The sequence below is a fragment of the Equus asinus genome, chromosome 13, assembly GCF_041296235.1.
Source record: "Equus asinus isolate D_3611 breed Donkey chromosome 13, EquAss-T2T_v2, whole genome shotgun sequence".
NCBI lineage: Eukaryota > Metazoa > Chordata > Mammalia > Perissodactyla > Equidae > Equus > Equus asinus.
In genome coordinates, this window is record NC_091802.1 from 17,179,155 (window position 1) to 17,206,746 (window position 27,592).

Sequence of the window (27,592 nt, forward strand, 5' to 3'; positions counted from 1 at the left end):
TTAGCCGGCCTGGGGAGAAGCTGGAAGAATCATCAGAAACAAACCATCTAGGGGCCGGCCCTGTGGCCGAGTGGTTAAGTTCCCGCCCTCTGCTTTGGCGGCCCAGGGTTCCGCCAGTTCGAATCCTAGGCGCGGACACGGCACGGTTCATCAAGCCATGCTGAGGCGGCATCCCACATGCCATAACTAGAAGGACCCACAACTAAAAATACACAACTACGTGGGGGATGGGGGGGCTTTGGGAGAAAAGGGAAAAATAAAAAAGACCATCTCATGGAGCTCAGGCCCTGAGGCCATATCATCTTTTCAACTCCAATTCTGTGTCGGAGCCGCTGCCTAGAAGTTCCCGGCATTCCAGGATCTTGAAGCCTGGTGACACGAAGAACCACGTGGCCAACAGCGAAAACACAAACCTCTGCGGACTGTCGGCTGAGGCCCCACCCCTCGGTCCTACACTCCGCCTCTCCATCCTCTGCAGTCCCGGTCCCCGCCAGGCGGCGACGCTCATGAGGCCGCATGCGCAGTGAGCACGCAAGGACTTCCCTAGCCCTTCTCCCAATGGCGGGCGGCGGTCCCCTTCCCGGCATCCTCCCGGGGGCAGGGAGCGCGTCATTTCCGGTGGGGAAGGCCCGCGGCCGCCGCCGCCATTTCGGGCGCTGCTGTGAGGCTGAGACCCGAGCCGGTCCGCTGGGCGGCGGGGGCCGGGGCTGGAGGGGCGCGCGCGGCGGCGGCGGCCCAGCGTGTAGGCGCGGAGGCGGCCATGGCGGGCAACTTCGACTCGGAGGAGCGGAGTAGCTGGTACTGGGGACGGCTGAGCCGGCAGGAGGCGGTGGCGCTGTTGCAGGGCCAGCGGCACGGGGTGTTCTTGGTGCGGGACTCGAGCACCAGCCCCGGGGACTATGTGCTCAGCGTCTCCGAGAACTCGCGCGTCTCCCACTACATCATCAACAGCAGCGGCCCGCGCCCGCCGCTGCCGCCGTCGCCCGCCCAGCCTCCGCCCGGTGAGGGACGGACGGGACGGGACGGGAGGCCCCGGGCGGGGGTGAGGGCCGCGGGACGCCCCAGCCTGGCCGCCTGCTCCTCGCGGGCTGACCCCTACGAGGGGCGTGGGCAGAGGGCCGGAGTGACCGTGTCAGGGGGCAGCCTGCTGCCGGGGCTGGGTCCGCGGACGAGCGGGAGTGCGTGGGGGAGGAGGAGCCGCTGACCCAGGCCTCTGGGTGTGACTTGGGAGGACAGCCCAGGGGAAGGGGAACTGCCTCGGCCCCAGGGTGGGGCTAGCGCCTGGGCCAGGCACAAGGGCAGAGCCGGGCAACGTGGGGACAAAGGACTGAGGGGCATGTTGGCACTGCGGGGGCATCACTTGGCAGCGGTGCCCCGAATGAATCCGATAATCCTACAAGTGGCTTTTTAGGCTTGAAACATTTCCTGCAGTGTTGGAGAGCCGGGTTTGGCTATACTCCCCTGGTGGCCTTTGGTAGGAAGTCACCGCATACTGGCCGGGAGAGATGGAGACACCCTCAGGAAACCGGTCAGCTTTTTCCTTTCTTGGGCATTTTTCCAGAATACTTTTACCGTCCTCTTCCCCCGAGGACGACGAAGGTGGTGAGCTAAGTGCCTTGGTGATGGAAGAAAGCCCTCTAGATCAGCCCGGGATAAGTTGACGCCCAGCTGACTGTGTCCCAGAGAGCTTAGTGTCCAGAGACTGTCCTCCGCAGTTAGGGGTTCTAGTTTTCAAAGTGTTCAATGGAGAAAAGATTTTTTTCAGGAAATAAACCAGAAATAACCCAATGGAAACAATCCCTTTCCTGGAAGTGAATGGCTCTTCATTTTTCCTTGGACTTAAAACATTGTTGGTCTTGTACTTTAGGGCCTCTCCTTGCTCAGTAGGTTGGGCCTGTGGGCTGTGTCTTCCTAGATCTTGGGAACAGACCCCACCGAGCTGGTTCTCTGAGAATTTAAATTATCTGCACTGGGTCTTCCTTGCCAAGGATCATTGAGGTGTGACTGTCTTACCCATGCCCTGGGAGTTGTTTGGGGAATGCTAAGGAGGTTTATGCACATAGTACTTGAGATTTGCGAGGTACAGAGTAATTCTGAGGTTAGCATTATCTGCATGACAGCGCCTAGAGTCCTGGTGCCTTCTCACTGCTCCCAGGTTGAAGCAGTTTCCTCCTGACCAAGCCAGTCTCATGTGAATTAGGAGGCTCCTGAACCAGCCTTGCAGACATGCCCTTTTAGGATAGCCCTAACTTAGGTTTATTCACTCTGGCCAGAAATGGGGGGATAGTCAGTCTCTTTGTTGTTAACACTTACTAATTTTTAAAAAGAGTGTGAGATCTTTAGTCTACAAATTGTCCTGGATCTTTCACAGTCTAGTTGGTTTAATAGCATTATAATGTGTGATGGGAATACTGATGTAACATATATTTGCCCTAAACCAGGTATATTTTACTCTTTACCACCTGCATGGTATCTGGGTTTTTGTGTTGTAGTTCAGTGACATGATGGCAACCTGTCACCGAAGCTCGGTTCTCACCCTTTTGTATGTGTATGTGTTTTGTTGGTTGCAAAATTTGGAAATGGCAGCAGGCAGGTTTGTTTGAGCTTTCTTCATACCTTGGCTTATGACTTTATATGTCAGCGCCTGCCTGGATATTGAGCTCCACCTTTTCATAACACACATGAGTTCAGATCCTTGGCCTACGAGAGAAGGTTAAGATTGCCAGACTTTGTGGAGGGGGTGTGGAACCTTCATGGGCATCGTGGTAATTCTTCTTTGTGTCATGTACCCTCTTTTCACATAGGACAATTGACTCAGTTGCTGTCGTTATAAAGATATCTTATTCTTTGTTCTCCCCCTCCTCCATCAAGCTCTTTTCCTTTTGAAACCGCACAGAGGACTTTTTTGAATTTTAGAAAGGCATATACAATATTAATAGCTAACCTTTATTGACTTGATTATTCTATGCCAGGTACTTTGCTGAGTGCTTTATGTGCCTTGTCTCATTTACTGTCTGTAACAATCTAGTGAGGAAGGTCCTGTGATCTCCATTTATTAAGATATTTCCATTTTATAGATGAGGAAACTGAGAGTCAGAGATTCGGTAATTTACCCAAGGTCACACAGCTGGTAAATGACTGAGCCAGAATTTGAACCTAAGAGTTCTGAGCTGAGAGCTGACACTATTACACTGTATTCTTTTCTGTCAAAGCCAGTTTCGTTTTGAGATCTCAGCAGTGCACGTGGAGGACTGAATGCTTTTGTCTCTGTCCTAGGATAACAGGTTCTATTTAAAAACCAAAAGGAAAGGATTACAAAAAGAAACCCGCTTTAGTGTTCAGACAGTATACATCTGCTATCCAAAAGTCAATGCTGAAGAGGCTTTTAAAATCCTTATTTGGCAAATTGAGTATGGAAAAATGAGCTTTTTGCTTAGGATTATATAGTATGTTTTGTGGACATAATACATAGAATTTGTATGGAATGGCCTAGATGTAGTTTTTAGAGACAGGGACAGAATAGACCAGGTATTCTCAGCCTTTTCCAGTGAGTCTATTTTAACTTACTGTAGGTGTTTAACTCCCACAGGCTACTGCTGCTGCCACGGCTGGGAACGCCCTAGCTGTGCCCCAGGGCCGGAGGGCACGGTTGGTCAAGTGTCGTGGTTGTGCTCTGTCAGGTTGGACCTCTAGCTGTGCCTCTAGGGAAGGCTTCGCGGTCCTAGTTTCTCCCTCTAGTTTCTTCCTCTTGGAACAATGAGCTATCACTAGACTTTGGCCAGTAGACAGTCGACAAAACTGAGTAAGGACCAAGTTGGGAGAGTAATTACAAGCTTGAACTCTGGAGCCTGGATTTGAATCTTACTTACCTGCCACTTACTAGTTATGTAACTTTGGGTAAGCTCTTTAATGTCTCTCTGCCTCAGTTTCCTCATTTGTGAAAGAGGGAAAAAGTAATACTGACTTCAGAAGGTTGTTAGGAGGATTAAATGAGTTTCAGTGTATTAAATGCTTAGGGGTAGGGCTGGCATATCATAAGTACTCAGTAAATATTAGATATATTAATCTTATGAACATAACTGTGAGGTTGTGGGGAGGAGTTGGAGCAAAATGGAAATCTGTTCTCAGCTTGAGAGGCTCACAGGCATGTGTGGGGTGGGTTGGCGAGCACTGGTGAAACAGCATGTCTTAGGGAGTAAGTGCCAGGGTGGAGGGGGGTGGGGTGCATCAGGAAGTGTGAAAGGATCTTGGATCCAGTACATGGAAATGGGGTGGCGCCTGCTGTTCCCTGCTCAACCCAGAGCCTCCCACCGCTTGCCCTAGTGGGTGAGGAGAGCATAAAAGCTTGCCTCATTTTGGGGAGTTGGGGAGCAGAGGCTAAGGTGGTAATTGTGCTGCCTCTTCAAAGTGGTACTGGGCCCAGCCACTTCTCTGGAGATCCTGTGGGACTGCTGATTACCCACTGCCACCTTTTTGTACCTTCAGCTTCTGTGTCATTTGTTTACTTCGTCTTCTTTGCAGTTCACAAACGTGGTCCTTGTGTCTTACTCTTCAGTATCAGAGTACCCCTCCGTCCAGTGGTTCCAGAGAAGTTCTTTAGTGAGCTACTTACGGATTTTACACCAAAAAAAATTCCACAGTAAAAGGAAGTAGGCTTATTTACTATGAGACTTCTCCAAGTCTTTACTATGCTCCTGTAAAATTATGACCCTCCAAGAGAGACAGGTATTGGATACTGGGTTTTAAAATCTATCTGACCACAGAACTTTTTGAGAAGCATCTTGAGGTTCTGTGAATTTTCTCTGGGAAATAGTGCAGCAGATTCTGGACTTTGGGACGAATTTAAAACTTCTAAAGGAATTCAGAGGTTTGGGGGGATATTAAACTGAATTTGCTTTTTTTTTTTTTTTTTCCTGAGGAAGATTAGCCCTGAGCTAACAACTGTGCCAGTCTTCCTTTACTTTCTATGTAGGTTACCACCACACCATGGCTGATGAGTGGTGTAGGTCCATGCCTGGGATCTGAATCTGTGAACCCAGGCCACCAAAGTGGAGCGTGCCGAACTTAACCCCTACGCCACGGGGCTGGCCTCTGAATTTGCTTTTTGTTGAGCACCTATAATTTATCAGCTACTTTTAGGAACTTTTTATTTTGAGGAAGATTAGCTCTGAGCTAACATCAGCCACCAGTCTCCTCTTTTTGCTGAGGAAGACTGGCCCTGAGCTAACATCTCTGCCCATCTTCCTCTACTTTATATGTGGGATGCCTGCCGCAGCATGGCTTGATGAGCGGTGCCATGTCCTCACCCAGGATCCGAACCAGTGAACCGCGAGCCGCCGAAGTGAAACGTGCGAACTTAACCACTGCACCACCAGGCCAGCTCCTACTTTTAGGAACTTTAGATAGGTATTTGGCCCCACGAGAAGCTAAATGACAGCTCATACAGCTAGTACATTGCAGAGCCAGAATTCATCAAACCCACTCAATCTGAATCTGCAAAGTCCTGTGCTCATATCCACTATTTTTACAGTTTTATTTGCTTAGGAGACCATGCATCTTGACACCTTTTTAGGATACCTTTTCAGGTGGAAGTCAGTGGCCTCTTTTTAGCGGACAGGTGGTAGGGAGTGTTTACTAAGCAACCTCTGTGAATACCATAGGCAGAGGAGAAGGAAGAGAGAGTGTGGGAATTAAGGGAAGAGGAAGTGCTGAAGATCAAGGAGAGGCTAATGGAGTTCCCGTGTTGCTACCCAGGCTGGAAGTGACCTGGCCTGTTTTAGCCCACAGAGCTCTTGGGTCTTCATAAAACCTTCAGGGAGTGGTGTTGTAAAAACTGTTGTAACCCGAGGGCTGAAACGCTTAGAAGTAATGAGTTGAGCACGTACAGATACATGTAGAGATAGCTAACTGCTTGCATTGATTTTGATTTCTGAATGTGTTAGTTCATAACTGCACTTTGCGAATCCAGCACAGGTTTGATTTAGAACAAGTCAGTGAGTTTTTCCAAGTCCCAGCTATGAGAACTCTGTCGTGGGTTCTGTTCTCTAGACTCACTGACTGTATCTCCTTCCTTTCCCGCCCTTCTATTTCCTGCCTTTGGCTGTTTGTGGTTGGAAGGAGATGAACTAGGGAAAAGGAGCCGGAACATATAGCTGTGGTGAGGTTTGAGCTTATGTAGGACTTAATGTGTTTTGTTCCTCTCCTTTCCCTTCTTCTGGAGTTTGGATCAATAAAGCTTTATTTCCTCATATATCTAACTGCCCCAGCAGTGTGCAAAAACAGCTCTTCTGTGGAATTATTATAGTGTCATTAGAATAGAAAAAGAATTTATAGGTAAAATAATGTCAAAGATTTTCCTTGGTGTTTTGCTTGTATTTCTGTATCTGTTGGGATTGCCCAGCCAAAAAGAAAAAAAAAAGAAAAAAAATCCTAGTGGGCCCAGTTGCTAGCATGCAGCATTTGAACAAGAAATGAATTGAACCAACTTCCCACCTTTATGGCACATGAGCTACCAGTTTTTTTCCTTTCTGAATTCTCTCACTGATCTTTCTAAGGGACTTGGCTTAGTGGTCTTACTTGCTTTTGTAAATGCTGTCCTCCCTGCCATAAAAACACATTTCACTTGGGCTAGTACAGTAAGGGAGGAACCGTAACAATGGATGACAGGGAGTGGTTGCCTTCATTCTTAGAGTGAAGAGTCCCTTGGAAATGTTTAGGGATGGTCAGAGCTGCTCTTGTATTGCGATTTTGTTGTATTGGAGAACAGTTTGTTGTTTCTACTATTTTCTGTAAGAACACCTCTCCAACTGAAAGTGAAAGCCAGGGGAGAAAAAATAATGTCCTCCTAATACATTCTGCTTTCCCCACCGCTCACCAACCACACTCTTTTGCCTTTGTAAGCCCAACTATGCCGTGAGCTTCTTAAAGCTGGGAACAGACTTTCATTTAACTTTCCCTCACTTCAGAGTTAGGTTCATTAAGAAAAATATCTAACACTTAACTCAGCACTTACTGTCTGCCAACCACTGTCCCAAAAAGGCGACTAGTGAAAACCATTTTGGCTGTTGAACCTTAGTGTGTAGTTGAGTAAACTCTAACAAGGGAGCTTTTCTCCCTAGCTGTCATCAGGACCTTTTTTTTAAGTCTTGGGTGCTCTGCGGGTGTGAGGGTTCTCCCTACCACTCTGCCCTGGAGGCTTTCTTGACCAGGCAGTGCTAAGTAGGTTTCCTTGGAACTCACATGGACCATGTCCTCAACCTGGTTCTGCTGGCCGGAAGGATCACTGAATTAACTTGGTGGTGGGCAGGGTGGCCATGCATCTCCTTGCCTACTAGACTTGACTAAGAATGACTCTCCATCAGTGATCCACTTTAGTGAAGGGAAACTCCAGAATATAGCACCACCATTTTCTGGTCTGGTCCTAACCAAAATCGTCTCTCCAGTCCTGCACTTGGAGCTAAGGTTGTGTTCTGCTGGTACCTGATGAGTGTTTGCCATAGATGGGCAGTCCTGGGTCTGGGCATCTATTTCAGCGTCTTGAGTTGGAAAGAGAACCAGCATTACTGAGTGTGTGCTATTAACCTGAAACAGCTTTCAGCCATGAATTCCACAGATGGACTTTAGCAATATAAGAAATGTGTAACTGTCCTTTAAATTGTGTCTTGGTGTCTCATCATTTATTTTGGTGAAAAGAGAAGGTAGTCATCAGTATTCGTTCTGTATTAAGGACTTCTGATTAACTTCCAAAGTTTATCTTTTCACATCTCCCCAGTAGTGAATTTTTAATGTACTTTTTCTGGTCATTCTGTAAGAAGTGTTTTCTAAGATTGAACGGAATAATTAGGTTCCATTTTTTTAGAGTGGCAAATTAATTTAGACTACTGGGCTCCCACAGTGTCCTATTTCATAGCCTTAATCGCTACGGCTCTTTAGATGAGTGGGCCAGTGTTAGTAGGAATAGAGAGGGTCGATTGGCTGTGTTCTCTTAACAAAGGACTTGAATAAGTAACTTTCACAAAAGAAGTACACATAGTCAATAAATATGAAAAACATCAAACAATCAAAGATGATATTTAAAAAGAGATAACATTTCTCCTTATTAAATTGGCAATGATTTAAAAAATGCTGTTTTGGCAAGGATATGGAGGAAATGGGAACTCATAAACCACCGGTGGGAGTATAAAATTGTACAAACTTTTTAGAGGGCAATTTGGCAACATAAACCTTAATGTTCTTACCTTTTGATCTAGCTATTGCATTTCAAGTTCATCCTAAGGAAGTAATAAAAAATGTTCATTAATAGATAAGAACAAAAACCCTCAACAGCATTGTTTGCACTAGTGAAAAGTTGGGAGTACTTTATAGCCATTAGAAGTCATGTTCTTGAAGAATATGGGGAAATTTTTGTTGTATAAAATAAAATGTTTTTATGTTATACTGGGAAAACAAGATAGACAACTATGGATAGTAACCCAGTTATAAAAACGTATATATATTATTGACATATATACACATACACACACACATATATATATATATACACACACACAAACATATACATATATATTAAAATCTAGGAGGTTATAACTCAAAATGTTAAGAGTGTCCTGTGGCAGGGTTAAGTCTGATTAAAAAACACAAAAAACAAACTCCACATAAATCAGTTTTCTGTAAAGCTATGTATTACTTTACCTGGAAATCAAAAAGTATAAAGTCCAATAAAGATGATTTGATATTTTGGGTGCTTAGCCGAGTGTAAGTTAAAGGTTTGTATTCCTCATTAGAAATTGTGTTTCTGGGGCCGGCCAGGTGGCACAGCAGTTAACTTTGCCTGGTCCACTTCAGTGGCCTGGGGTTTGCCGGCTTGGATCCCAGCTACAGACCTACATACCACTTGGCAAGCCATGCTGTGGCAGCGTCCCACATATAAAATAGAGGAAGGGGGCCGGACCCATGGCCGAGTGGTTAAGTTCGTGCACTCTGCTTCAGCTGCCCAGGGTTTCACCGGTTTGGATCCTGGGCGCGGACATGGCACTGCTCGTCAAGCCATGCTGAGGCGGCGTCCCACATGCCACAACTAGAAGGACCCACAACTAAAAATAGACAACTATGTACTGGGGGGCTTTGGGGAGAAAGAGGAAAAATAAAATCTTAAAAAAAAAAAATGTAGAGGAAGATGGGCACGGATGTTAGCTCAAGGCCAGTCTTCTTCAGAAAAAAGAGGATTGGCAGCAGATGTTAGCTCAGGGCTAATCTTCCTCAAAAAAAAAAAAAATTGTGTTTCTTATTTTGAACCTATATACGTTCATTTATTATCCTTCAATTCTGGAGTCTCAGGATAGAGAGGGAAAACATTCTGAAGTATGCCCTGTGTCTAGAGACACACACCTTTGTGCCATGTGAATTTTAAGCATTCCTAATGTGTCTTTCCCTTGGACCCTGTGTTATCAGAGGTTGAGGATTTTAACACTTCTTCATTTTCCCAAGCACCCTCCTTTACCTTTTTTCATGACCCGTTTGCTTCTAAGGGAGCAATCTGGTTTCCATGTTTTATTTATTTATTTAAATTTTTGCTTATTCTCCCCAAAGCCCTCCAGTGCATGGTTGTATATTTTAGTTGTGGGTCCTTCTAGTTGTGGCATGTGGGATGCCGCCTCAGCATGGCTTAATGAGCAGTGCTAGGACCATGCCCAGGATCTGAACCAGTGAAACTCTGGGCCACTGAAGCAGAGCGCATAAACTTAACCAATCAGCCATGGGGCTGGCCCCTCCATGTTTTAAGTGAAGACCTTAGGAACTGATTTTTAAACAGTTAGCTTCTTAGTTTCTCCTTTTAGGCTCCTTGGTTCTTTGCCTCATTAAGCTTTTTTTGGCAGTCAGAAATGAAATGGAGATTAGCAATCATAGATGAAAAAGATAGACTTAAAACTTTTTTTCCTTAGGAATTGTACATTTCGAGATGTGATGAGAAGGAATGTATGAGCCTAGTGTAGATACCAAGTTCTTCCCATGTCTTCCTGGGTTAGCTGTTGGAACGTATGAAAAAGGAGAGGTTGCTACATTTCCTGAGGTTGTAAAGAAGATTGCAACAAAACCTTTAACCTTGTACTACTCTGTAAGTGAGATAGCAATAGAGCATTTTGAGAGAATGAACAGAAAGTCTCCTGTTGCTTTGTCCGATCCAGTGTGGGAGCATGTCCTGACTGACCTGGTCTACCATGGCCGCCTGTTCTTCTCTGCTGCAGGTGCTGATGGGCATCTTTCTCAGGGGACGTTTCAGCTACAAAATGTGATTGAGTTTACTATGAAGAGAAGGGGTTATTTTTTCCTGATCTTTTTTTCCTGATTAAATATTGACTAAATTTGTGTGGGAAATGTTTAAAAAATCTGCATTTCATCTCCAGTGTAATACATCCTTAAATAATACCCTTCTCTGTTTTTTTCCAGGAATGAGCACCTCCAGACTCCGAATAGGCGATCAAGAGTTTGATTCATTGCCTGCTTTACTGGAATTCTACAAAATACACTATTTGGACACTACAACATTAATAGAACCAGTTTCCAGATCCAGGCAGGGTAGTGGAGTGATTCTCAGGCAGGAGGAGGCAGAGTATGTGCGAGCCCTCTTTGACTTTAATGGGAATGATGAAGAAGATCTTCCCTTTAAGAAAGGAGACATCCTGAGAATCCGGGATAAGCCTGAAGAGCAGTGGTGGAATGCGGAGGACAGCGAAGGCAAGAGGGGGATGATTCCAGTCCCTTACGTCGAGAAGTATAGACCTGCCTCCGCCTCAGTATCGGCTCTGATTGGAGGTAACCAGGAGGGTTCCCACCCACAGCCATTGGGTGGGCCGGAGCCCGGGCCCTATGCCCAACCCAGCGTCAACACTCCGCTCCCTAACCTCCAGAATGGGCCCATTTATGCCAGGGTAATCCAGAAGCGAGTCCCTAATGCCTACGACAAGACAGCCTTGGCTTTGGAGGTACATAATGTGCAAAATGTAGAAAGAAGAGATCTGCTACAGGGTCTCCCTTTCAAACCTCTTAGAGCTTTGTAGGAATGCTGAATACAAGCACCAGCATTGTGATGTTGTTGTAGATGTCGAACCGTTAAGTACTGATTTTGACAATTAATGTTGGGTTTTCTCTTTTTTATAGAAAACCTGTATTGGAATGAGTAAGCTTAAAACTGTATAACTGAATGTTCTGATTGATCTACTAAACATACTTTGACTACTTTAATAACACTACCTGAATTCACAGAAATTAACCTAAAATATTTTTTCTCATCTACGTTCTAATCTCTTTCTTTCTATCATTGTCTGAAATAAGGTGGGCTCACACAGGTTTAAGTATAATAAGTGGTCTTTAGGAAAGCCCTTAAATGGAATTTTCCCGCAAAAATATAATATTTTTACTTTAGGGGGATGGAGTTCCTTGCCATTGATTGATTGTGTTCATCAGGTAAGAATTCAGGGGTAATAGAAAAGCATAGTATAGATGTGAAGAGACACCTACCCAAAAGTATTGATTCCAAGGAGCAGCAGGTTTACTTAGTTTTTGTTGTTTAATGCATTTTACAGGCAAGAAGCCACTTCCTCCTATGGAGTAAATTTTTGCCTTTTACTTATTTTTGCCTTGGTAGCCCATCTCCTCTTGCTCAGCATTGCATTGTGTTTTTTCCTTTATTCCTCTTTTTCTCTTTCCTCCTCCCTCCTTCTCTCTCTTCCTTTCTGAGTTGTGCAGCTAGTGGTTCAGCATAAAAACTAGTACATAAGTGGCATGCTATCCCACCTTTCAGAGCCTACTGATATGGTAACTTGAATTTCAGCAAGTAGGTAACTTTCATTAGCACAGGGTGAAGTTATGTGAGCACAGATTAGTAGAGAAGGAACAAAAGTGTATTCTTGTAAACTAAAATCACTAAATTTTGTTTTCTTTGGCTCATGTTTATACACAGGGGAGTAGGAGCTGCCCTCTGTCTAAGGGGGAGTGTTAGCCCACAGAATGAGCTAGAATTTATTTGAATCAGTCTCCGATATTACTGGATTTGAATTTTTTCTTTTACATTCTAGATAGTGGATGCAAAGGAGGGTTAGTTGAGTCTTATACGTCTGACTGAAAAAATGTGTGTTTTTAAAGTGTGTATTTTTTGAGATCATGTTGTGATTTAAAAGCATTGTGACCCTTGGGCTGGCCTGGTGGCGCAGTGGTTAAGTGCGCACGTTCCACTTCGGCGGCCTGGGGTTTGCCAGTTCGGATCCCGGGTTTGGATCCGGGGTGCGGACATGGCACTGCTTGGCAAGCCAAGCCATGCTGTGGTAGGCGTCCCACGTATAAAGTAGAGGAAGATGGGCACTGATGTTAGCTCAGGGTCAGTCTTCCTCGGCAAAAAGAGGAGGATTGGCAGTGGAAGTTAGCTCAGGGCTAATCTTCCTTGAAAAAAAAGTATCGTGTCCCTGCTTTAATGAAAAATGAACTGTATTTTGCCTAGGTCACATCACTTTTTCCCAATTAGAATTTGGAGGATAAGGAAAACAGAAAATTGTAGTCTCATGTTTTCATTTAATTTCAGATGATAGCATCCAACACAGTGCTGTGCACATGACAGATGTGACTCTTGACATTTATTGCAGCACTGGGCTGGAGTGTGAAAAAAGCATTCATGGAACAAGCCAACTAACACCAAAGAGAGAACAGTTATCACATTAGTTTTGCTTCCATTTGCATTTCCTTTCTCAAAGAGAATTGTTTTTAATGCTGCCTGCCTTGATTAGAGACTTTAGTGCTCAAAAATGATTGAGCTGCTCTTCCTGCTGTGAAACATAAATCTTGTGAAATAAAGATTTGAGTAGAAAACTAGTTCATGATTTCAGTAAGTTTTCTTTTTTGGTTGGTGGTTTTGAGCCACATATGTTGATTGCTGAAGATGACCTCTTTCAAGTTAGTATAAATACCCTTATTAGTTTAGAACACCTTACATACTTTAAAAAATGGTGTTAGTTTAGCATCATAGAATTCTAGAGCTGGAAAGGACCTTAGATATCCTTATTCATCATATGAAAAAAACTGATGTTTAGACAGATTGAATGGGTTGTTCAAACTAACTGGAAGTGGAAATGTGGTAAACTAAGATCTACCTTGGTGCCTTTTCTGCCATACCCAAATTCAGTCTGATTGGTTTTTTTGTTTTATAAGGTGCTGCTGCCTTCCTCAATGCACGTTTTGTGTGGTTTCATTGATAGCATATGCTCGGTTGTACGGTCTATGCAGGAAGGCACAGTTCTCCTTTCTGTCTCTGGTTTTTCATAGGAGCTGATGCCTAGACCCTGTTGAGATGAGTCTGGGAGATGAGATTAGGAGACTCTGACTTTTTGACTGTGGCATTCTAGTAAGAAAAACATTCATTGCTGTGTTTGACTCACTATAAATCCAGATCTGTAGACTAGCAAGGTACGTTTTAGTGGAGTTTTAACTTGAAATTGATAGATTAGAATCATTGCATTTTAGACTTATGCAGGACCCTGGAGAGACTATATTAGACCAGCAGTCTTCAGACTGCTTCTCAGTGTCCTGAGTTCCCAGGAGTGCCCGGGAAGAGGGGGAGGCTGAAGAGGGTGCAGGGCTCTGGGTTTCTTCCCTTGCTTCAACCAAAGCAACTGTCTTTTTAACTGTGTTATATATTGGGGTCTCTATAAGATTTTCTTTGAAGAAAGGGTTTCTGTTCTTTAAAAAAAAAAAAATTTAAAAAGCAGTGTTCAAGGGGCTGGCCCGGTGGCGCAACAGTTAAGTGCACACGTTCTGCTTTGGCGGCCCGGGGTTTGCCGGTTCAGATCCTGGGTGCGGACATGGCACCACCTGGCAACCCATGCTGTGGTAGGCATCCCACATATAAAGCAGAGGAAGATGGGCATGGATGTTAGCTCAGGGCCAGCCTTCCTCAGCAAAAAGAGGAGGATTGGCAGCAGTTAGCTCAGGGCTAATCTTCCTCAAAAAAACAGTGTTCAAGAACGACGTGCCTTCACCTTACTGATGGATGTTTCCTTGGTGGTGTATTTGTTGTGACCAGAGTCTCCCACTACAATATAAGTTATTAGATATTTTCTCTTTTCCCACCCACTAGATTTTTCTAGGAGGGATGAAGGCTGTAGAAAGAAGTGATTAATTCTAGCTAACAACCAAAGTAGGGGTATCCCTCTGCCCACTGTAGTTCTCTGAGTCAGTCAGCCAGCCATATTCTGGAGGAATATAACTGACCAAGACAGACACCATCTGTTCCATCCTGGAGCTCCTTATGAGGACAGATTTTAAACAAATTCAGATATGCTGAGTATTTTGAAGGAGAAGTATTGGAAATGACACTAGAATAGCGCAGAGGCACCTTTTGTTTTTTGATCTTAGATTTGATCAATACTGGAAATAACACTAGAATAGTGCAGAGACACCTGTCGTTTTTTGATCTTAGATTTTTGTTTCAGGGCTTCTTGGGAGCTGGAATAGTGATAAATCTTACCTTGTAAATTGCAGGTGTTAAAGTTTATTTTATATCTCTATAGATTGTCCAGAACAATCATGTTATCTTTAAATGTGCTAATCGGGTGACTTCTAGTCTCTGATTCAACCTGGCATTTTGCCTTTGACAGATAACAAGACTTCAGAGTAACCAAGGATCTTCTTGGGTGTGCTTAGGCATGGACCTGTTCATCAGAGCACAGATGGGGAAGGCGTAAAGTGCTTTGGGTCCCTGATTATATGCAGCACTGGCTACATCAACTCCACATCTCCCCATGTGGAATTCTGTGAAGCTTAAGTTGTTAAGGCATTTTGACCTATGTAGGGAAAATTGGAGCAAAGGCCCCAATTTTCCCTTTGTTGCAGGTGGAAAAAAAATGAGATGGGAAGGTGTAAGAACGTGTGGCAACTCTTTGCTATGTGCAGTTTGTCTTTTTCTGGAATTGTAGCTATAGATTTTTTTACTGTTCATTGAGGCAGGTGTCTACTTTCCCTCTCCCTTCCATCCTTTTTGGACATCTTCATTTCAAATCATGGAATCTCAATGGGAAGAGACTTTGCAAGTATCTAATCTAGCCTCTCAGGCATTGAAGGCAGGCCCTCTGGTATCTTCACAGATGATTTTTAAAGATTTTATTTTTCCTTTTTCTCCCCAAAGCCCCCCAGGACATAGTTGTATATTTTTTTTAGTTTGGGTCCTTCTAGTTGTGGTATGTGGGATGCTGCCTCAGCACGGCTTGATGTCTGCACCCAGGATCCAAGCTGGCGAAACCCTGGGCTGTCTAAGCAGAGCTCGCGAACTTAACCACTCAGCCACGGGGCCGGCCCCCAGATGATTTTTAAACATCTGTTTGAATATCTCTACTTTTGGAGAACTTGCTATCAACCAAAACAATGTAGTTCAGAGTTTCCAAACTTTCTTGGTTCATAGCATCCATAGTGTCTCAGTAATATTTCACAGTTCTCCAGGCCAAAAGAAATATCCAACAGTTGCATTTATTAAGTAGGTAGGTTCAAACAACTTAAATATTTATATCCTAATAACTTAGTACTCATTCGAAAAAAGTAATGAACACAATTGAAAGAAAACAATATTTTTATGTTAATCTTAAATAAGTACAATTACTTAACTAATGAGATGTGTACAGCTGTGAGACACAATTTCTCAAAGCTTGGGATCATATTGAACACTGCCACCCTCACTTCCTGTTCCACGCTTATTTTCATGAGATGCTTGTTGTTTTTTTTATCACTGCGAAAACTCAGCTTTGCAAAGATAAGACATCTGTGAAAGGAATGTGGTGTGATCTAATGTCAGAATTGTCAACTGCCTTGAGATAGTAGTTCACATGGCATAACAGGTGTCAAGTATTACTGTGTTTTCCTCAGAAATTTAAAATATTTCATGGCACCCCTCTGAGTTTCCTGAAATGCCTCTGACACTGTACAGTTTGGGAACCTCAAGTCTAGTTCATTATATTAGTTTTTTAGAAAATTCTTTATTTTAAGCTAAAATGTACCTACTATATGTGATCACCTCCCCACCTTTCACCAAGGGGATGGAGAACTTAGTTTCAGACATTATCAGTTGTTGAGCTACAGAAGATCTTCTCTGCCTTGGACTAGAACAGGGTAAAACCCGTCTTCCAGGATTTGGTGGGATGCTTTTTCTCTTCACCTGGAAGCCTACCTGTTAAATCTTGAAGACCTGCAACTTTCCACCAGTACAGCACATGCCCATTTCAGGCCATTTCTGAGGCACATGAATCATTAAAGCTGAACTGTCCTCGCTTGTTTCCATTGATTTGGAAGACTGTAGATAGGCCCTAAACATTACCTATTCCTTAGATCAGGGGTCTGCAGACTTTTTCACTAAAGGGTTTTATGGGTCATACAGTCTCTGTCACAACCACTCAACTCTGCCACTGTAGCAAGAAAGCAGCCATAGACAAAGCAACAAAGGAGCTTGCTGTGTTCCAATAAAACTATTTACAAAAACAGGCAGCAAGGGGGCCGGCCCTGTGGCCGAGTGGTTAAGTCTGCGCACTCCGCTTCAGTGGCCCAGGGTTTCGCCGGTTTGAATCCTGGGCATGGACATGGCACCACTTGCCTGGCCATGCTGGGGCGGCATCCCACATGCCACAACTAGAAGGACTCACAACTAAAAATACACAACTATGTACCAGGGGGCTTTGGGGAGAAAAAGGAAAATAAAATCCTTAAAAACAGTCAGCAGGGCCAGCCTGGTGGCGCAGCGGTTAAGTGCGCACGTTCTACTTCAGCGGCCTGGGGTTTGCTGGTTCGGATCCCGGGTGCAGACATGGCACCGCTTGGCAAGCCATGCTGTGGTAGGCGTCCCACATATAAAGCAGAGGAAGATGGGCACGGATGTTAGCTCAGGGCCAGTCTTCCTCAGCAAAAAGGAGGATTGGCAGCAGATGTTAGCTCAGGGCTAATCTTCCTCAAAAAAAACAGAAACAGGCAGCAAGCTAGATTTGGCTCATGGGCCATAATTTGCTGACCCCTATCTTAGATTGCTGTAGTTTTCTTTCTTTTTTTTTTTGAGGAAGATTAGCCCTGAGCTAACTGCTGCCAGTCCTCCTCTTTTTGCTGAGGAAGACTGGCCCTGAGCTAACATCCGTGCCCATCTTCCTCTACTTTATATGTGGGACGCCTACCACAGCATGGCTTGCCAACTGGTCATGCCTGCACCTGGGATCTGAACCAGTGAAGCCCGGGCCACAGAAGCAGAATGTGCACACTTAACTGCTGCGCCACTGGGCTGGCCCCTGCTGTAGTTTCCTTAACTCTTTTTCTCCTTCAGTCAAATCTTAAAATATTTACTAAATGCATTCTTGGTGTGTTTGAAAATGTTTGAGGACAAGGCCCCTGTATTCCATCTCTGTACTTGCTTTTCCCTGGCTTTATTTCTGTGAATTTGTGTGTTTCCTGCCCTGAGCTCCCTGAAATCTTGCAGCAAGTCTTGATCAAAGGAACACTGACAATTGTGGATGCCTTTCCTGTTAGATAATAGGGGCAAAACTAGAAAAGCAGTCACCTGGAGTTATACCGGCAAGGGCAGTCACACAGTTCCCTGATGTCTCCTGTTGAGTGAATACCAGAAATTAATGCCATTTGGGTTCCGATTTCCTTCTCATTATCACTGGAACTCACTAGTGAAGATCAACTGGGTGATCTTTTGCTCCTGGACCAATTCTAGATGTGACGACATATGCACCAAAATCGTGACTGTGGGAACTACACAGAGTTAGGGAGGAAACCAGTATTCATCAAGTTCCCTGGGAGTAGAGAAACTGAAGTAACCACATTCAATCCTCTTTACAGATGACACCATGATTTACTTGCAGACTTGCTCCTAAGGATGTGGCCAGGATTGGGAGGCTGAGGAGCTGACTGGATGCTGAAACAGTAGCTCAGTGGTGAAAGAATCATCACTGTCTCCTTTACAGGAGTTAGTGAGGTCTGCCTCGTGAAAAGAAAGGTTAACTGCTTTGTAGTGCTTCAAGTCGTTTGTAAGGTCTTTCTATTTTCGTTGGTAGGTAGATTAGGATTCTTTTTCCATCTACTACTTGAATTTTGAAATCAGTAGTGTTAGAACGACGGTTATTACTGCACTCACTGATTGGTACTTTGCTTTGTATCTTAAGATTGTAACATTTCTGGGGCAAGTATTCACTTCTGCTTTCTTTGTCTTTGAAGTAGTACACCAAGTTTCAAACTTATGTGTATCCGCCTCACCCTCTAGTCTGGCCTTCAGAAATTCTGCTTTAGTGTGTTGTTGCCTAAGAGGAGGAAGAGCACAAATCCTGATGCCATTTCCAACTTGAAGAGAGACCGCACTTAGTGGAGCACCGTGTTCTTGGACTGCCCCATCCTGCACTCCCTGCCCCACCCTTCCAAAGTGTTGAAGAGCTAGGGCCTCATATAGTCTCTAAGGATAGTCATGTTGCCTTTGGGACTCGTCTCTTCTTGACTCTACGAGTCCCCATGTGTTTTGAATATTTTGGAGAAAAAGTCCATATGGTACGAAAGGTTATTTAATTTTAATAAGGTCTTCCTTGAAGTATTTGTACTTGAAGGCCACTTTAGGTAGGTTAATTAGCCCAATTAACTGCTTACAACTTTTCTCTTTTATTCATTTAAAAGTCAGAATCATTTCAGAGTCATGGCATAGCCTTTCTTTCACCCCCTGGTGTTTGGACCTCTCTGCCAAGAACCTAATCAACTGTAAAAAAAAAAATTTGGATTCCAGAATATGGTGTTGTTTTCCTGAGCCTTAACTCTCTAGGGTAGAACCAAGAGAGTGTGTACATTAGATATGGCTCTGATGTCGTCCAAAGGTCTAATCTGCATGCAATTCCTCCCCCAGTAACATCTTGCCTCATAGGAACCTCTGCTCATTTCTCCCTTCGAACTCTGAAAGAAGAAAGGTCTGAGGTCAGATCATCAATTTTTGACCTGCTTGTGGAGAACTGGTGTGGTTCTGTGGTACTGATAACAGCAAGGGACTGGGCTGGTCCACATTTCCCCCTACTCTTCACTTCTTGAGATGGCACCTGGGATGCTTAAGAATAAAGACAATATAACATTGAGAGAAAAGAGGGATGTTTAAATGTAGATTTTGGTATCAAGTAGAATGGTGTGCTTGAGGATGTATCCTTAAGAAGCATCTTCTACAAAACACCTAGAAAAGCTGGATAAAATATAACAAACATCCTTTTCTTTTTCACCTTTTTGTTTAGATATGAAATCATTCAGTAAAATGTACTAATCCTAAGTATGCAGCTTGATGAGTTTACAAGCGTACACACTGTGTAATAACCTCCCAGACAAAAAGTATAGAACATTTCCAGCACTCCAGAATGTTCAATTATGTCCCTTGTGTGTGTTTTTAATATCTATAAAATGATGGATTCAGACGTAACAGTTATTAGGTTTGTTAACTGGGATGTCATTAAACCAGTTTCTTAAAAGAAACTGCCCCTCCAGCCTGGTGGTGCAGCGGTTAAGTTCTCATGTTCCACTTCGGTGGCCCAGGGTTCGCCAGTTTGGATCCTGGGTGTGGACATGGCACCGCTTGGCAGGCCATGCTGTGGAAGGCGTCCCACAAATAGAGGAAGATGGGCACAGATGTTAGCTCAGGGCCAGTCTTCCTCAGCAAAAAGAGGAGGATTGGCAGCAGTTAGCTCAGGGCTAATCTTCCTCAAAAAAAAAAAACAAGAAAGAAACTGCTCCTTTGTCCTGATCTGAATGGGAACATAACATGAATGGCAATTTAGATTTTTTTTTTTTGAGGAAGATTAGCCCTGAGCTAACATCTGCTGCCAATCCTCTTTTTGCTGAGGAAGACTGGCCCTGAGCTAACATCCATGCCCATCTTCCTCTACTTTATATGTGGGATGCCTACCACAGCATGGCTTGCCAAGCGGTGCCATGTCTGCACCTGGGATCGAAACTCGTGAACCCTGGGCTGCTGAAGCAGAACGTGCGAACTTAACTGCTGCGCCACCGGGCCAGCCCCGGCAATTTAGATTTTTGACATGTGTGTACACATCCCCTCAAACATTTTTCTCTTTCTTAAGATTGGGGACTGACTTATATTATTCTGGGTCCAGCTACCAGAAGAGAGTTAGTATGACATGAGTGTTTTAACAGATAGTACAAATAAATACTAAAAATGGGGAAAAGAAGTTCTTTTTATTGACCTTAACATAAAAAGGAGCTAGCAGCACAGGGGCATTAATTCCAGTAACGTGTGCTGAGCGTGTGTGTGTGTGTGTGAAGGGTGGGGAGTCAAAGGTAGCTGACAGGTCAGAAACAAGTGAAGTTCACTAAGGAATAGTCAAATGTTATAGAGCTGTTGTTAAGCCTAGCTCTGTGCAACACTGCAAGAATTTTAAAAAGGGAACAAGTGAGGGGCCGGCCCCGTGGCTGAGTGGTTAAGTTTGCGCACTCTGCTGCGGCGGCTCAGAGTTTCGCTGGTTCGGATCCTGGATCATCAGGTCATGCTGAGGCGGCATCCCACATGCCACAACTAGAAGGACCCACAACTAAAAAAATATATACAACAATGTACCAGGGGGCTTTGGGGAGAAAAAGGAAAAATAAAATCTTTAAAAAAACAAAAAGGGAATAAGTGAGAAAGTCTGGGAACGGGAATTGGGGAAGAAATCTTTTAGACTGTTTTTACTAGCAAGGAAATTTTCACTTGACATCCTGGTCTTCCTCTCCCCAAAGACTATGAAAATCTTTGCTTGTCATAGTTGGCCTGCGTGGATGTCAGGAACTTTGAATTGCAAGATTGCTGGGAATGAACAGAACCCTGTTGCTAGCAGCCTATAGGGATTAGATCTGCTTGCAAGGATGGGCAGGCAGTGTCACCCATCCCTCTTGTCCCCTTATACCATTACCCTTAATCTTTACAATATCAGCAGACCAAGCTACTGCTTTTCCTCACCCTTGTATCTTATCTCTTGTTTCTCTAATATTCCCTGGTTTCTGTCTGCCTTTCTTAGCATCCTATGACCCCCACAACCACTTTAGGACTCTGGTTTTCAGATAATTCTTTAGGAAATTACAGATAGGCCAGTAGGCAAGCTGTTTCCTCTCTGAGTGAGATCAGGCTAGTTCTAGAGAAGGCCCTGGGCCTAGACTTGAGTTGGCGTTGGCCTATCCACGTTCTTAGGGAACCCCTGAGCCCCTGGGAGCATAATTTGAAAGTTCCTGGTAGAGTAGAAAGAGTATAAATAGGCTTTGGAGCCAGATAATTCTGGGCTCAAATCCCAGCCCTGACACGGGCAGTGTGACCTCAGGTATATCATATAATTGCTCTGAACCTCAGTTTTCTTATCTATAAAATGAAAATAATTCCTGTCTTACAGGGTTATTACAATGATTAGAAAATAATTTAGGGGCCGGCTCCGTGGCCGAGTGGTTAAGTTCACGCACTCCACTGCCGTGGCCCAGGGTTCGGATCCTGGGCGCAGACATGGCACCACTTGTCAGGCCACGTTGAGGTGGCGTCCCACATCCCACAACTAGAAGGACCTGCAACTAAGATATACAACTATGTACAGGGGGTGTTTGGGGAGATAAAGCAGAAAAAAAAAAAAAAAGATTGGCAACAGTTGTTAGCCCAGGTGCCAATCTTTAAAAAAATAAAAAATAATAAAGAGAAAATAATTTATATAAAATGCCCCTTACAACACTTTATGAAAGTTCAACAAATATTAGTTACTTAATAAAACCAAATGAACAGTTATGCTTAGAAACCACTTAATATGCTCAGAACTCAGGTGTTGGTAATTGAAGGACAGTCATAAAGTTCTTTAGTCCGGTGACATCTGGGGCCTTATCTCACCATTGTTCAATATTTTGCCACCGAGTGAATCCATTCATCAGACTGACCTTGTCTTAAGTTTCATAGCAGGATAGAGGTGAGGTATATCCTAGATTGTCAAAACTTTACATTGCAACAGGAAGCTTTTTGTAACAGAAGCAAAAACATGATGTCCCATTATTATTAGTGAACAGGAACCAGGTGCCATTCAGGGAGCAGCAAGGTCTGTCATTACCTGGAGGGGTGGGATGGGGGGCTGGCATTCAGTGACCTGCCAAGTAGAGCTTACTGAAGAAGCTGGGGGCTTTTCAGGCAGCTGATGGAATTTGGAGTTTTGGTCTATACCTCCCCAAGTGGGAAAAGCCTTGCCTTGGTATGCAGGTGATGGGAACACTTCATTTTCTGGGACTAAGTGAAGTATGCTTCCTGTGATTGCCTTCTGCTCTACAAGCAGTAGCAAGCCAGAATATGTGTATGAGAATGGGCTCGGGGATTGTGCTGCTGCTGTATGCCAGTGAGGGGAGGGAGCTTCTTCGCCTAGCGCAGGCCTGTGGGGCAGGCAGGAAGCTAAGGGTAGTGGGTACAAAGAAAGGGAATACTAGCTCACTTTAGTTGGGATTGCTCATCCAGAGACACTTGGGATTTCTGAAAAACAGCATTTTCTAGGATCCTTTCTGTTTTCTGTACTCTGTGTTTTTCTGCACTTCTGAAATCACTTCTTCCTTCTGCCTGCATTAACCACAGTAATGAGTCTGGTGGCTGGGGCTTGGGAGGCAGGGAATCGCCATTTCTGTAATGTCAGCCCTAGAGCCATCACGTGGGCAGGGTATGCCTAACCAGAGAATGGAGTTTTTCAGCTTGTGTTCATAACTGGAAATAAAGTACTCTCCTTATTCTCCTCCTGCAGGTCGGTGAGCTGGTAAAGGTTACGAAGATTAATGTGAGTGGTCAGTGGGAAGGGGAGTGTAATGGCAAACGAGGTCACTTCCCATTCACACATGTCCGTCTGCTGGATCAACAGAATCCCGATGAGGACTTCAGCTGAGTATAGCTCAACAAACAGTTTTGCTGACAGATGGGAACAATCTTTTTTTTTTTTTTTCCGATTGCCATCTATACAGTTTTCTTACAGATGTCAAAACAGTCTAGTTTATATAAGCATTCTGTTACCTGTGATCTTTTTTAGACTGAACTACTCCATCCCTAGTCTCATTTACCATATTCAGGGTACGAAACTGGAGGGCTTGTGTGTTAACTTCTGGTTTGGCAATTTTAGGTGGTAGCAGCCATGCCTGAGTGTATCAGAAGGGGTAGGTGTCTCACCTCCTTTCTCAGGCAGTGCAAATCAACCTGTGGAAAACTTATGGACAGGAGAGGAGTGTTGCACACTGCTTACCCTGATTTATTCAATGGTTTTGTTTTTATTTTGAAATCATGCTATCAAATGGCAATAGACTGTTTCCTTCCACCCCCATGAAGTAATCATGCACCGTGTGAATAGTACCCAGTGGGATTGCTTTTTCATTTATAGAACATGACCATTGTATGACTCATTCTGACAGTGCAATCCTGAGAATTCTGAGGACACTACTAGAAGCATTTGTCTTCCTTCCTAGTCAATGCTTCATTCTTTTTCTTGGGAATCTTTTAACCCTTGTCATTCTTTTTCCCCAAAACTACAAATAGGTTAATTCTCAAGATAAGTGTTTATTTTCATTCCAGATGACAAGCAGGACGTGCAGAGCACTTTATTCAGTGCATAGCTTTAAGCCAGTATTGGATTCACTGAGTTGACAACCAAACTCCCAGCTCTCTGCCTTCCCTCAAGGGGTCACCGTAGGTTCACACTGCTGCTGCAGCTAAATAGACTTCTGGCTAATGGGATCCAGCAGGGCCATTTCTCTTAAGTGCCAGTATCCTATTAGAATTCTTAGCTTCTACTTGGAGTGGAAGGACCAATCACTTAGAATATTCCATAGAAGGTTGTGGGGCCAAATTCTGCCCTTTGTTTTATGTGCAACTTGTATAAAAGTCAAGTTAAAATTACATGAGTTTGGGGATAAAGTTAATGCTCTGAAAAATGTTTGAACGAATCATGAATTACTTATGTATTATTCATTTCACGTGGCCAGAATAGTGCTTGAAGTAGATTGCATTATAAACTGCCTTCATTTTTGGCTCTTTTTCTTTCTATTCAAGTTTAGTTTACAAACTCTTTTAAGTATGAAATGGTTTAAATGTGGTCAGGTGCTCCAAAGAATACACTTCTGAGACCAAAAATGATCTAGGCTGTTTAGACTACAACGTGAAACTTTCAAAGTGAGTTCTCAGTCTAGAAAGGCACTCACTGGTCTATCGTGTGGTATGACCAATAGAAAAACCTTATATTTTGCTTTGGGCCTCATCTTAGAAAAGTAATGTATCTTTCTAATTGTTTTGCATAGGTTAATGGTTAATTGGGATTCTTTAAACATATACCAAATCATGGTATCCCAGTGACTAGCATAATGCCTGGCACAGTCAGTGTGCAGGTGTTTGTGTGAGTGAATGAGGGCTGTGCAGAAGCACGTTATATGGCACAGGGAAGCCAGCTGGCACAGGATTACATACATCATTACAAGCAAACTAATGAGTTGACGCTAATTTAATATATTTTTACCTCACACTAAGGTAATGCTTGATAAAGACATTAGTACTCGACTTTTAAAATGTTAGCACAGTGCTATGCACGTAGTGGGTGCTCAATAATGTTGAATGAACAGGTTTGCAATACTAGACTTAATTCCATCTGACTACTCTGTTAAATTTTCAGTTAGAGCATAGATACTGTAAAATCAAATACACATTAAATCTTGTTTTCTTGAAAGTATGACATCTTAAAATATTTGTAGAAAACCCTTGCCACAACTGATTTGAATGTTTGTATTTTCTTTTGACTTTGACTTTGATATTGGCCTGTATTGTTTCTCTTCCTCATATGTAATATTAGTGGAACATGCAACTCTACCCAAATCATAAGAATTTCTCAATGATGGGTTGTGCGAAGCCATTACATGAACTGTTGGGTTTGGATTTGGCTAGATGTGGCAGTTTTGGACCTTAAGAAATCAAAGGACTTCTTATAAGTATCTTCCAAAAGCAAATGCTAGAGTCCTATTCAAGTGTATATGTACATTGTCACAGAGCAAAGTAAACTGAAATTGGCTGCTATATTTTATATAATCATTTCTGCAAAAGCCCATCTTTTGGATACTAATATTTGACATGGTTAGTTCTTATTAATTTGTTGGAATTGTTTATTGTTAATAATGCAAATAGATAATTTTTAATTATCCTTAAGTAACATTTCACTATTAATGGTTTGAAATGGGTGATAAGCAAAGCGATTTGAAATAAAATATGAACATGTGCCATTGTATTATAACACTATACACTTTCTTGACAGTTAAATTTTAAAGAAATGGTTTTTTTGTAGCATGTATTGTATATGTTTATAGTATATGTAGTAAATAAAAATATGGCCAAATGTTTGGCTTGGTGATCTTTTGAAGAAAGTAATCTTTGAATATTTTTCTCAAAAGAGCTAAATGTTTTATGCTTAGAGAATAAGGTGTGTGCCTTCAACAGCCTACAAACAATCATATAATCAGGTAAAGAAACAATTATGCACCCTCTGTGGGTCCTCATGATGAGATTAATCATTGGTGATATTTGGAAAGGTCTCCAGAAGTCATGAAATACTGACTTGAGGGGAACATAAGAAGAATGATTATGTAATGACCGGGAAGCTGGAATGATGTGGACAGAGAACATCAAACTTAGCCAGAAATGGTTATATGAGGGAGTAAAGAAAATAAGGATGTGGTAGGGAGCTTTGTAAAGCAAGTAAGAAGTTTGGATGTTACACAATAGGTTTTTTAGAGTGCTCATGTAGATATCCAGCATGATTTCTCCCTTTTTATGTGAATAGCACATTTTCAGGGTACATAATTTAGGAAATACCAAAAAAAAGGTTAAGCATGTTCTTCCCATCCTTTCTCAAAGCATATATATATGTATATACATAGACAGATACACACAGGATGTGAATATGCATACTTAAAAGGTTGACATTATACTCTGTAGTTTTGTGTCCTCTGGGTGGTGAAGTTTTAAAATGTAAAGGACAGTCTTTGCCAGTTATTATACAGTATTCTGCCTTGGATCCAAAACACAACATCTAGTTACTGCTGTAGACATAGCAAGGTGTGCTTTATTTAACCAAGTTAAAATAAAGGAAAATACTCCGAAGAGAGCCAACTTTGGCTTATACAAGCTTAATAGCAAGGTGATTTAAGCATGTTTCAACTTTTTATCAATAAAAAATCAACTGCCAAAATCTTGTTTTAATATGTTGAGTGTTGCATAGCCTGGAGTGTTCATACCAGCTCTTATATTTCGTGACCTTGATCTTCAGATTAAATTTTATTCCTCTTACAGATATGAAGAGAGAAGAGGCCCCCTCCATAGAAGAAAATGTGGAAATAGTCTTCCTGAATTTGGCAGGAGGAGTCTAAGAATTTGGAGCTCTGCTGCCACACATATCCTGAAGAAGAGGAAATGGGGGATGGAGGGGGTGCTGCAAAGGAAAACTAGCCATCAAGAAGTAAAGTTCAGGGGCCGGCCCAGTGGCATAGTGGTTAAGTTCATGCACTCCACTTTTGCGGCCTGGGGTTCACAGGTTTGAGTCCTGGGCATGGACCTTGTCAGGCCATGCTGTGGTGGTGCCCCACATGCAAAACAGAGTAAGACTGGCATGTATGGTAGCTCAGGGACAATCTCTTTCAAGTAAAAAGAGGACAATTGGCAACAGAAGATTGGCTCAGGGCCAGTCTTCCTCACCCCAAAAAAAGTCAAGTTCAGAAAGAGCAGTGCTTGAAGATCCTCTAGGGATACAGGACAAAAGCAAAGAGAAATAAATGCACGGCCAGGCTAGCTCTTGGCCCAGGGGATGCCCTCAATATTTCTGTGATTGGCCTGATTTATTACATTTTAGACCTGTGTTGAATCCTAGCAAAGTGGGCACTCAAATGTTGACTAAATGGTCAAAGGTAAACTGGCTTGGAGAGACCTTTTCTATCCTACTTCAGTTGGGGAGATTTGGACACTTTAGCTTTCTGGGAATGGGCAGAATAGTTGTGTATTAGACATGTTCTGGTAAACTTGTTCAAAACCCCTGCTCTTCCCTTTGGGACAACTTCATGGGGTTTCTAGCCTCATTTCAAGCTGGTGGGGCAGGTGGGCTGCTCCAGGGTTTTGAGTACCATCAAGGAAACTAGGAAAGTGGAGGCCTGAGCTGAGGTCTCAGATGGGTTCTTCCTTTCTCCTTTATGCTGGGAAACTATGTTTTACTGAAAGTGAACATGAACTTGGTGCTATATAAAAGTATCGTAATACTGCTTGTTGCATACCTCTGGACTACCCTAGTGTTTGCAGGATTGAGGTTCCTAGAGTTGCTCTGCCATTTGTGCAGGTTCCTATACTGACTCGGTGCTGCTTCACTCTCCTCCTGGCCCTCCAGCCTGACTTCATGGGTTCCCATGAGCCCTTCATAGCTGGGGGCCCTAACACACAGTCTTGGCTGCTTTGGCTAGTGTTGCCACAGTGTCCAAAGATTACCTACAGTGGGGTGATAGCAAGCTTAACCTCACCATCGTTTTGTAATTATTTGTTTTGAGAGGG

At 43.4% G+C, this 27,592-nt stretch overlaps 1 protein-coding gene across 4 annotated transcripts; it reads left to right on the forward strand.

Moving 5' to 3' along the window:
• Positions 1-608: 608 nt before the first annotated feature.
• Positions 609-27,317, forward strand: CRK (CRK proto-oncogene, adaptor protein). 4 transcript variants are annotated; one of them, XM_014826963.3, is made up of 3 exons: positions 609-1,001; positions 10,447-10,982; positions 22,779-25,728. In XM_014826963.3, the coding sequence occupies exons 1-3, from the start codon at positions 761-763 to the stop codon at positions 22,914-22,916; spliced, it is 915 nt and encodes a 304-aa protein (XP_014682449.1). In that variant the 5' UTR covers positions 609-760; the 3' UTR covers positions 22,917-25,728. The 4 variants fall into 4 exon arrangements, with proteins under 4 accessions (XP_014682449.1, XP_014682454.1, XP_014682452.1 ...); XM_014826968.3 differs by having other exon boundaries at positions 618-1,001; positions 10,447-10,812; XM_014826966.3 differs by lacking the exon at positions 22,779-25,728 and adding an exon at positions 26,351-27,317 and having other exon boundaries at positions 627-1,001.
• Positions 27,318-27,592: the final 275 nt, after the last annotated feature.